The following is a 12,344-nucleotide window of genomic DNA, read 5'->3' on the forward strand; positions in this document are numbered from 1 at the left end:
AACCACTGGATTATGTGATCATAGATCAATAAATTATTGCTGTAACTTGGCTGAGAGACATGGCAGACTACACTTTGGATCCTGACCAATCAAAGCTTGCCGTCTTTCACGACTTACAGGATGCACAGAGGTGAAGGAGGAGCCTGCTCCACCTGACAGCACCTACAACATCACCCCTCTTTCTCCAAATCAAGTTCAAACAAATTCACACCATCATCACATAATTAGTTTGAATTAATTCAATTGAAACCCGTGTAAAAAGACGTTTTGTTCATTCACTCAACTGCCTCAGTTGAGTGACAAGATAATGGTGTTGCAAACACACAGCCTCCCCTTTATCCACTTAAGGTGTTGAATGAATAAAACTGCTTAAATCAAAAGTTCTCTTTTAACAGTGGGACAAATTATTATATGTAAAAGGGTTGCTTGTAGTGACTCACTGAATTATCATCAACACTGAAGTTCCTCTCAGCTCTACAAAGTGTTTTAGCGTCTTTAAGCTCATTGTTTTGGTTTCTCAGCCTGCAGCTTTACTGTTCTGGTTCACCACTCTCATCAGCCTCATTCCCAGCTGGAAAAGGCAGCTGTTTTTACTGAAAAAAACTCAGGTAAACCCAGTCACACTTCCTGCTCAGCACCAAACAGCAACCAGACACGGACTAGCTTGTGAATATTGTGGAGCATTTAACCACTAAAGAGCCAGATATTTCCTTCAGGAGTTAGTTGAGAACAAAACTAACAAAACTAGAAAATGACTCCGAATGAATGCTAATGATGCTACATGTCTGCTAACATGTTCGTTCAACTCAACGTAGAAACTCTATAAAGTGATAATATGTTGCGTTACAGCTTGTTCAGTGCCCCCAAGTGGCCAAAAAATCAAATAAAACTACTTTAAAGTGGCTATGATTGATATTTTCGTAATACCACTGTATGAGCTGTCAGTGTGTAATGTGTTGGTTGTGGCTCGTAGTGATGAACTTACTGAGAATTATCAGCGATTCTGCAGATCCTCTCGGCTTTACGGAGATTTATAGTGAGTTTCAGCTCGTTGTTTATCTGTCCGGCTGCAACTTTACTGTTTTGCTTCACTCTCAGCGTTCTCATAGCGTTGATTTTAGGTCGCAGCAGGCAGCTGTTTTCAGAGAAAAAGCTCTAAAAATCCACTGTACACTACCTGCTCAGCACCAAACGGCAAACAGACACAGTTAGCTGTAGACTAGCTGGTGAACATAGTGGAGCATTTAGCAGCTAAAGAGCCAGATATTTCCAGTATCATGCCAAAGTGGGTAATACACCCGCCGGTCCAACGTGTCTATACTCAATGCCAACAACTCCATCTAGTGGCTGTAGTAATTATGACCCGGAGAAGGGACACAGTTCAGATGACGTCTATATCAGGTGATAAATTTCTATATTTGGAGGAGGATGGCTAGATAGTTAGATGGCAAAAAGTGGACTTTGCTGCAGAAGACCGGTATTCGCTTCCCGCTTCCAAGCGAGAACGTCATGTCTTTTTTAAAAACCGTAACTACAGTAGTCGTGGTGTTTACTGTTACCATGACGACGAAGGTTGCCTAACTTTAAGGATGTAGTAACTTTAACCACATTTCAAGTGATCATTTTAATCCAAACCATGATCTTTCCCTAAACCTAACCAGACCTTAACCACAGTGATCTTACAGCATAAAACATCATTATTTTTCAACAGTGATTTGTAACAGTTTGGAAATCTCAGACATCATGTTATCCTGCTGATTACTGCTGATAGAGGCGCCATATTAGAAAATGCTCCTAACGCACAAACGTGCACTTTTCACACCTAAACAAAACGTGACACTGACACAGTGGCCAGACGGGTGTATTACACTCTTTGGCGTGATACCAGGTTGGGCGGGCAGAAACATGAGACTCCAAATGAATGTTAATGTTGCTCCATAACTGCTGGATGTGGAAATAAGCAACTGTTTGCTAACAGCAACAACATACAGTCAGTGTTGTGTACACTATTTGTTTCTGCTGAAAACAACAAGATAAGATTGATTGTTCTTTCCCGACAGATCTACCGACCTCCTGGTATTTATTTCCTTTAATGTAACTCACTCTGTGGTCGGCTTATGCTTCAGGAACATACCAATAAATATTTATCATGCTGTTAGCTCGACATTCTCCTGAAATGATCTCCAATCTCACCTTGAAATCAAAACACTATTCTCTCAAACTTCAAGACTATTCTCAGTAACAGCTACATTCTTCCCTGTGACCGCTTATCCGAGTTGCCTGTTTGTTTTGATAAATGACTTATTTTTCTTCTGGGTACCTGTAAACAGGACATTCCTTTGAATAAGCATGCACGCTAAGCTAGCCTACCAAATGTAAATAAAGGTTAAATGTTTGCTCTAGGAAGTAGCAGTGTGATACTGTGGAGGAGAGGATATAAAGGAGAGAAAAGTGGATTACAGTGGAACATATTAAGAGGGAAAAAATGTTGGAAATAATAGGTTGCACAAGTGGGCAGGTTTGCAAAACAGTAGTAGAGCGTGCCGAGGCAAATAAATGCATGAAAAACACATGAAAATAAACACTCTTTCATCAGAAAAGGCCACTGTAAAACCACCAAAACACAAATGTGACACTATCTGTCTTTTAGGAGCGTGCCACTGACGCCGTCATGACGGGTCCATATGGTGGACCCCTCTCTTTTATGGTGTTGTTGACAAAATGCCTTTAAGACCTGTTATTACTGCTTCCTGCCCTGCAGACAGGGGAACTCAGCAACCTTTTTTACCCTCTCTCCTCCCCAGAGATCAGACCTGGCTGCACTGAGGCAAAACCAAAACACTCTGCTGTCATCCTGCATGCATGTAGAGTAGAAGACGTCAGATTTGGCTGCAAAGTCATCACTGCTTCCACTGCTGCTGAGCAGACAAAAATAAATAGTGATGATAGTAATTTCTTCAAAGTAGGAGCAGCTCCCTGGCTAATTACAGTGACAGGTCAGCTCCTGTGCGTGTAAAATAGCCATTTTCCTTAATTACACTATAAGTGTCATTGGTCCTGATGATTCCAAGGAAAGGGATGCATGTGCGCGTGCACTTGCAGCTGCAGAAAAGCGTACATTTACTTGAACATAAAACGAATTCTTCATGCAATTAAGTTAATATTTATTTTGGAGCAAAGTGACCCATTCTGCTCCAAAATTCTGCACAAGAAAACAACTGCAAACTATTGTGCACGAGTGTGTGCATGTGTGTGTGTTTAGGGGGTGGGGTGGTGGGGGGGTCACTTGCAGCAGAAAGAATGAAGCAAGTCAACACTGCAGATTCCTTTAAAAAATGCAAAATATTAAATCCTTTTTCCATGCGTGCAAGTGTCAAATTTAAACAATTTATGCGCCAAAAACATAAGAAAGTTCCCAAACTTTTGCAGAAGAAACTTTTCTTTTTTTTTTTCGCTTCGACTTTTCCAACATGTGATAAAGGGGAGAAAAGAAACAAGCGTCCTCCAACTCACCGGTGCCACTTTGTACCTGCTGGATCCCCGCACTGGACGACAAAGCGTGCTCGGGAGGCATTGCAGCGCCAAGACGCAGCAGCACACGACCAGAGAAGTCCGCATCCTTGGTTTTGGCGCAGCTGTGTGCGGTGCGCAGTGCCGGGAGTCACACGGCTGCAGGATCCGGGGCGACTTCTCTTTAAATAGACTCTGATTTCTTTGTTCGCCTCTGTTTTTTTTTCCTTCACATACACTCTTTTTTTTTTTTTTTTTTTTTTTTTACAGCCCCGGGCTGATAATACCACCCGCTACCATGTGACTTTTAACTCTTTCTCCGCCGCGTGCCCGTCAACTCAAAACAGATGATGATGATGCGCTGCGCAGTCCACCCACCTGTGGTTGTAGATTTTTTTACAACGATCAAAGTAAATCAAGTCTCAGCAGGAAATATTTAATGAAATATGCTAATTAAACACCATAAATAAAGCGTGGCACAGCATGAACAGGCACACTCTAGTACCTATGGAAATAGGATTATTATAAGAGTATTACAAGGACACAATAACCTAAATAACTACTAACTGACCTTCCACAAAACAAACAAGTCTATATAACTCATTTTTATTAGCAGGAAATAACTATCAGTGTGTTTTATTTCTCACACCTCACACATAATAATATAAATCAGCCTATAATAAATGCGAAAGGTAAAAACTAGACGATACAGTAACTAAAATAAAGCAGTTTTATGAGACCGTGAGGAGTGTAACAAAGACAGCAAGAATAAAACTTTAAAGCACTTGAAAGAGGAGAGTTTGTAGATGTATTTTTGCAGCTGTAAGATAAAAAGCTTTACACTCAGACCCACTGGAGGTTTCTGACCAACCTCCGTCCCTTTGTGCAGGAAAAAGCTCTATGTGAGTCAGTTTGAGATCATTTCTGTAATTACAACCACTAATAGCAGTAAAGTATTTAGCAGAGCTTTCCTGTGTAATGGCTGTCAGGTTTCTGAAGACTATTTGGACATGAAACAAAGGCTCTAATAAAATCTGATTGCCTAACAAGGAATTGCAAACTCCACACCGCATCAGGCCTGTTATTACAAAAGTACAGAGAAAGAAAAAAGGGAAAGCCATTATAAGAAAGTGACACTACTAATTTTTGGACAGGGGACTGTAATTAATGTTACTGAATGCAGATGTATTACATAGAGAGGGCAATTAAACTCAAAACTGGCTCTGGATTGGTCTGTTGCTAGTGAATTTTGGCCTTTTTCACCCTTTTATTTAAACTGATACAAGCAGACATTATGTAATAACATGGCAACAGTAACAATCACTAGCTTATTAACTAGCTTATCCCTGAAAGAAAACAAATAAGGGCTTGGTTACACCCCAAAAAATTGGCAGTGCATCATAAAACTGTTGTGATTATAGCTCTCCCAAGAGACTAGAGGTAGTGGTTGCTAGCTGCATTCCTTGTTGGTTAGCAAGTTAGCTAATGGGATATCTAACAGCACCCAGAAACAATATGAAATAGTTAAAAGTTAACCCTGTGAGCCTTAAAAATAAGCATAAAAACCAATGCAAAGGTAGCCACAGTAGAGAATTGGGCTTTCATGCTGTCTCCTGTTGTATTTTGTTTTTGTTTAGGAATAAATTGCATTGAAATAGTACAAATGAGATGTAAATTATCATGAAAGACTGTAAAAAGAAGTTGTCATTTGTGCTTTGTATCGTTGTTTTTTATCATCAAGTGTGTCAGTTCACTTTCACTCTGCTCTTCAGGATTTAACTTAACCAACAAAATACAGTAATTTCTGCTTCAGGCATCTGAGAAAGCTTTGTAGACTTACACTCTGATCTACTATGTTTTGATCACGCTCTATATATTTTTATAGGGTTTGAAAGGAGAGTGTTTTTCATCTCCAGCAGGTCTGTTAATTCGCTCTGAACTGTCACAAGTTCTTTATTGCCTAAAATTAGCAGACTCTAAACCGCTCTTGTAAGTCTAGGGTAACCTCTGCTGCACTGGCCATTGTCATCGCATGAATTACATAAACAAGCTATCTCGTGTTATCCACAGATGGTCCCAATAGGCATTTTTCCCCTCCTCTGTATTTTTTACAAGAAGTGGCAGCGTTCCATCACATAACAGCAGCTCTCAATTAGAAAAGAAATATGCTTCAAAATCTGGATCCAAGTCGCTGCCAAGTCCAATAAATATACAGGAATCTGCATAAGTGACAGTGGTGCAGAGAAATGCTGAAACCTAACTCGAGTTCCACATGATTCAGAAGGAATTTGAGATGTAACTTATAAAATACAAAATGGAAAACCCATTCAAAATACTGTACACTGTTAAAAGTTCAAACTGACTCCAAGAAATCTACAACTGTATTTAACTTACGAAACCTCAGCTCTAGAAACACTGATTCAGTATAGTTATTCCACAACAAATCTCAACCTCAGTAGCAAAAAACTCTATGTCCAGAAACCCAATCTTTAAAATACAACACACCTATTCAGAAATAATATTGTAGATAGTACATCCATGTTTTTAGCCACGCTAGCAGTTTTAGGTAGTTAACGCCGTCTGGGGACGGCAATGTTGGTCCAAATTAAAATAGTCCAACTGGGTTAATTGCCCTGAAATTTGGTCATTCGGTACAGACATTTTTTCTGAAGACTTTGATGTTCCCCATGACTTTTCATCTAGCGTCATCCACAGGTTAGATTTTCCACTTCAAGCGGCAACTACCACAGTTTGATGCTGAAGCCAATATGGAAGTACCAACGGCCGCTATGTGCTGACTCCTGTTCAAAAAGCATCAACTTCTGTCTAGAAATACTAAGTTAGTGTTTTTTTCAATGAGTCATTACAATCTCAGTCACCAAATTCAGACCCTAGTCATTTTGGAAATTATTGCTCTGTTAATAAGATTTGAAGACTTATAGTAGCCTTTAAGAAATGTATATAGAGGATATTTCATTAATTTACCTAAAAGAAAAAACAACAAAAAAACAAACAAGCGAACAAACAAACAAAAAAAGCACCTAAATTGAGAATCACAGCTATGTAACAACAGACATTACAAGACTAATATAATAGCACAGATAGATAGTACAGAGAAAGAGGACAAGGAAGAAGAGAATTCTGTAAATACTCAATTTTTATGAGGTGTGATTCACTCTGGAGGTTAATCCTCTCATCCATCAGGTGTTTATAAGATTCACACTGCCTGGTTTTTTATAGGGTAAAACCCTTCATGTATATATGAACTGTTCCGTATCAATGTATATGTTTTTATTACATAAATGCAACACCTGCAAGTTAGTTCCAGGCCTACATGTATCCTTGTTTACCATCTCTTTGTGCGGATGAAATCAAGCTGAGGATCTTTTCAGATGAAAAGATTTTGTTGTTTCCATCTGGTCCTGACGCAGCAGCTGTTGGTGTGTCATGAATGGAAGCTTTGGTCTGTTTATCACACACACACACACACACACACACACACACACACACAGATTATCATGATAGAGCTCGGTGTTTTCCTTTTAGTAAAAATGCAAAAACCATAAAAGAAGCTGACAACAAAAGTGCACAGCGTAGCATTCCAGTGAGCTAATGCTGAGTTTGTGTTTACATGTGTGTGTGATGGGGGTTGTTCATTCCAAGGGTTTGACTTGGTTAACCCTCAACATCCAAACAGGGCTGCCAGTCTGGGTCTTCTAAATGTTCCAGGTTAAAAACAGGGCGATGGAGTCTTTGCTGTATCGGCTCATCTACCACATAAGACAGGTGGTATAAATATATAAATAAGAGTTTACAATTAAAAAATAGAATATAGTAAACATTGTAAAGTGAAAAAAGCTGTTGAGTTTTAAAATATTGTACAAGATACTGACAGAAAATGTGCAAATGTTCACAGTATAAACAATACATATAATATGCAAGTGTATTAAATCAAATAATTGTGTTGATGTAACCAGATATTGTTCAGTTTGACGGTTTCACAGATGTGCAGATGATGACTTTTTTTTTTTTTTTTAACTTTTGTTGGGTGGGATAAAGGTCAGTGGGGGTCCAGTCCAGTGCAGTCATGAAGAAACAAAAGAAAGATAATAGAAATAATTCACCTTAAAACACATTTTTACAGAATGACCTTTCTTAACAACTGATAGACTTCACCTCTTTTGTCATGAACTGTTCATGTTTTATTTCTTTTATTGACCTCTTGCAGTTCTTAAAGGACCAGTGTGTAGGATTTACTGGCATCTAGTGGTGAGTTTTCAGATTGCCCTTCCAAGCATGCAGGAGAACCTATGATGGTCCACGAAACTTACAAAAAACTCAAAAGGCCCTCTCTAGAGCCAGTGTTTGGTTTGTCTGTTCTGGGCTACTGTTCAAACATGGCGGTGCAATATGGCTTGCAAAATTGCGGATATTTCTTGAATTTGCGTTGATCATTGTGATCACCAAATCGCAATTCTGCAGCCTATCATATTGCATGAACAGGAAGGAAAGATGCATTTGCAGTGCACACCAGCAGACAGACAATTAATTATTTAGGACTTGGAACACAGAGTTCAGGACTTGGACTTAACTTGGGACTTGTTGGTCTTAACTCAAGACTTCATAGCAAAGACTTGTGACTTGCTGAACAATGACTTTGTCTGAAGCTTTTGAACACAATGACTGTGTGTGTGTGTGTTCTTGCAAAGCAGTATTCATGCTCAGTGAAGCTCAGTGAGGTGAGAAAAACCTTCCTGTTGGTTTCAGATGATTGACAGGAAGCAGAGTGCAACAGTGAAAACATTCAACTTGGCTTCATAAAGAAGAATTTTGGTTACTGTAAGGTGTTATCTCGCTTTTGGGGAAGTATTTCCTGTATTTTAAAAGAATTAATAGTAGCAAATTAATTTCTTTGAAGGAGGAAAATGAGCTGTGATACCTTCAACTACCATATGTCACATATTGAGGAATGAACTTTCACCCCTGATGCCTCAAAGACTCTAAAATATAAAATAATGCTGTCGTTATTCTATATTTGTGTCTTTTTTTAAACAAACCCAAGACCGAAACAATAATGTCTTTATACATCTCTCAGTACCACCCAATTTGTGGCATCTGTCCTTGAAGACATAAATCTTTAAGATCTGATCATGTGATATGGTCAAAAGCTCCAGAACAGCTACAAAATGGACTTTGTGGTGGAAACTGCTGTTTCCAAGGTCAAGAATGAACTTTGAACATCAACAACTAAGTCAACATGGATAAGAAGTCCTTGAAGTGATAAGAAAAACATGGGCAAAGTCAGCTAATAAAGATCATGTAATGTGACTGAAAGACCAAGAACATCTACTAAATAGACCTTGTGTGACATTGTTTTATCAACACAAATTGACTCCTGAAACATCTGGTCACTGTAGTTTTTGGTAAAATGTCACTCAAACGAGAGAAAATGGTGCATTTGTTGGGGACTATTTTCAGCGGTGGATGAATCCACATTTGGTGCTTTGGTAGTGAGTATTTCTGGCAGCAGACTGGTGTTTGTGAGACTGAGTCAAAATAAATTATAGTGTGTGTGTGTTCAAGGCGATGAAGGAACATGTCGTCAAGTGCAACGGTGTGACTCATTAATGTATTTTTAATAGTTTTAGACAACAAAGGAGCTCTATGGCACAGGTGAATAAGATACACAGTTGGTGGGATCAATTTATTGTTGGTTTTGGTCTATTGATGGGTTACAATATCCACCAGACTTATCCTTTAAGAAACTTTATTAAAGTATCCAGTGGCTGTTTGTCATTGCAGGGTGGTCTGGTTGGTTAAATAGATTGTCCAGTCATGAAAAAGGTCACAGGTTTGATCCCTGCCACAGCTAATGTGTCCATCAACCGCCATGTGTCCTGAGCCGAACACTGAGCACATTGTGTGCAAGCATGGGAGTATAAATCTCAGTCGTGAACAGAAAAGTGTCTTTTTATGGCAACACGCAGCTATAAAACTCTTGACATGTGATATATAAGTTGGAGCCGAAACATCTAACATACAGATTCCTATCTGCTACCTGACTCACATACAGAGTCCCTCTCAGATCAACTGTCTCACATCGCAGCGATACTCTACCCGTCATCCTTAACGAAGGGTTTGAGTCAAATAATGTGCTTCCTGTCATTATGATACCTCCTGTTTAAAGTGAAGCACTGGCCCCGGACAAAGTTTAACCTAAATCCTGCTGCCTGAGAAATCCATTTTTCATTCGGCTGGTTATGGGTTCGTGTCAACCGCACTTCTCAAAACAAAGACCACATGTGTCCATTTAATGCAAACCAGACGCGTGGATGGAAACGACCGGCTTCCAGCTGCCTGCCTTCTCTGACTGGCCCGGCAGAGAGCTATGAAAAATGGCCCTGGAGGGGGCTGGAGGGACGCAATGGGGGTTATTAGTGGGTTTGAAGGCATTAAACCTCGTTCTCTCCTTTTGGAATGACCCTGGCTGACCCCTGGCAGGCCTCACCACAACAAAAGGGCCAAAAGGGGTGAAGGCGGATAGAAGGAAGATCAAAACAGAACCAGAAACGTGTGCTGCTGCTGCTGCTAATCTTGGTTTTCCTTTAAGGATATCAAGCCTCAGCATCCTCTGCGGTCAGATAATGAGTTTTCCTGTTTTGTGTTTACGTCAGCAAATGTCAATTTGCTCCAGTTTCTGGGACAAAGAGGAGTTTAATGTTGTGGTCGTTAGGAGTTCTGATCAACAGTAAAGATTGAGAGCGGTGCCTGTACAAGGATTTGAACTAACATTAAGTCTGCTGGTTGAATTATTTTGCATCTTAATGCAGTTTTACTTCAGGGACAAAAAGCTGCTGTAACTCTTAAGATCAAACACATGCAGCTGATCCAGGAACTAAAGGTTAAATTGATTTGTTGGGTTTTCTATTGACAGTGACCCTATTGTGCTTTATAAAATGTCATCCCTTGTGGTATTACTTAAACATGTAGATGACATGGAGGATATTTTAATGCAGTCTTGTCACAGTAGGAAAAGCAGAGGTCTAAATAACAGAATTACTGACGGTACAGATATGCAGTGCAAAAGTTTTTGGCACTTTAGATGTTTAGGTTCTTATCCATAATGCAACACCATCACGGAGGCGTCTGATTGGTCTCAAAGTTATTCTGCAGCATGACAATGAGCCCATAAAAGATCTATCTCCAGCAACAAGAGGAACAAGGAGTCCTGCAGCAGATGGTTTTGGTCCCCACAGAGCCCTGATCTCAACATCACGGAGTCAGTCTGGGATTAACATGAAGAGACAGAAGCAGCTGAGACGCTGAAATCCACAGAAGAAGAACTGTGGCTCCAAGATGCAGGAACAACCAACCTGCCGAGTACCTGAAAAACTTTGTGCAGGTGAACCGAGGACAACTGCTGCTGTTTTAAAGGCAAAGCTGCTCACAGCAAATACTGATTTCATTTAGCTTTCTGCTGTTTGTATGAAGTTAATTGTGTGGGTGTGGGGGGTGTTGTCTAATTAGTTTTTTTTTTTTTTTTAAATCATACTGTAGTCAGTTTAGTTTTTATGTGTGTGTCACGTACTGGATGTGTTAACTGTTGTTAATTGATTAATTGATTGTCATCCAGTTGCACTTGTCAGATTTGAATTGTTTTTAATGACACAGTGACTCAGAGCAGCCTGCAGGGGGCAGTATATCTGCTCTGCTGTGTTTTTTAAAGACTTTGCTTTAGTTTTGACAATAATGTGTCCTCAGGGGGGAATTAAACCACTACTTGCAAATACTCCGTTTCATTCTGTATTTGCAAGAGCTCATCCTACTGAAGTATATCTACCTACAAATACAGTACTTGTGTTTCTTCTGCGAAGAAGATCAACAGTAAAGACTGAGAGCAGTTCCTGAACTATGATTTGAACTAACATTAAATTAGTTCACTCATGATGAGCAGACTTTTTCTGTGACATGATGTCAAAGGTAATCCACTTTATAATCCCAGTGGTGCATCATCACTTGATGTTCTGTTTAACAATATTCACTTTAAATTAAAGGATGATGCCGGAGATATTCTGTATTTTTCTTACTGTCATCAAATTCTAAGAACAGATCAAAAGTCTGTTCTTCAACACTTCCTGTCCCCAGTCTGTCTGTGACACTCATTGGTTCCTCCTGGAGATGTGAATCTCCTGCCAAACACTTTATGCCACAAATATTTCACTGTAAAAATGCAAACCAGTGACATCATTGATCGACAAAATCAGCCGCCACATATTATATTTCCTAAATATTGTTCTCTGTATCACTAGTGTTGTTTGCATATATACTGTTTGTAAAAGGATGAAAAATGAACCTTTGCAAATAATACAGAATTTTGCTTCATTTTGTTTAAAAACTACTCACAAAATAAAATCTTAAGTACTTTTTGCCAGTTGGACTTAATATAAACTGTCACTCATTATTCCACCTCTATTCCTTTATTGCAGCGTAACATTTGAGCCGTGCAATAGATGGTAGCAGCAAGCTGTGCAACACAGAACAGCTCAAATGAAGAATAAATAAAACAGTTTCACCTATAATATGCTATGTTAAAGGTGAAGCGTTCGCTCCTCACTAGAGGACAAAAGTTTCAGGTTTGTAGAATTTCTATGAGCTGTAACATTTTTATTCATTCTTGAGTGGAAAGGAAGAAAAAGATGATAGTATGTGGCCATTTCACCTTTTATTTCTCATATTTGATGACACTAAAATGACATTTAAGAAAGCTTACAATGTGCTGTACTTCACTGAGTTTCGAGTAAAAACATTTTGTTCTAAAAGACATGCTTGCAACG

At 39.3% G+C, this 12,344-nt stretch overlaps 1 protein-coding gene across 3 annotated transcripts in view; it reads right to left on the bottom strand.

Annotated features, from left to right (window-relative positions):
* mmp11a (matrix metallopeptidase 11a) overlaps positions 1-3,697 on the bottom strand; it is a 42,754-nt gene extending 39,057 nt beyond the window's left edge. For 2 of the 3 annotated variants that reach the window (XR_006398712.1, XM_044332713.1), the window contains exon 1: positions 3,514-3,697. Coding sequence is in view for 1 of the 3 variants with exons in the window: in XM_044332713.1 (XP_044188648.1) it covers positions 3,514-3,618 (105 nt within the window). In the remaining 2 variants the exon portion in view is untranslated. Of the gene's footprint in view, positions 1-985; positions 1,121-3,513 lie in introns of those variants that run through there. The other variant, XM_044332722.1, reaches the window with a different exon arrangement.
* Positions 3,698-12,344: the final 8,647 nt, after the last annotated feature.

This window comes from Thunnus albacares, chromosome 2 (genome assembly GCF_914725855.1).
Source record: "Thunnus albacares chromosome 2, fThuAlb1.1, whole genome shotgun sequence".
Classification (NCBI taxonomy): Eukaryota; Metazoa; Chordata; class Actinopteri; order Scombriformes; family Scombridae; genus Thunnus; species Thunnus albacares.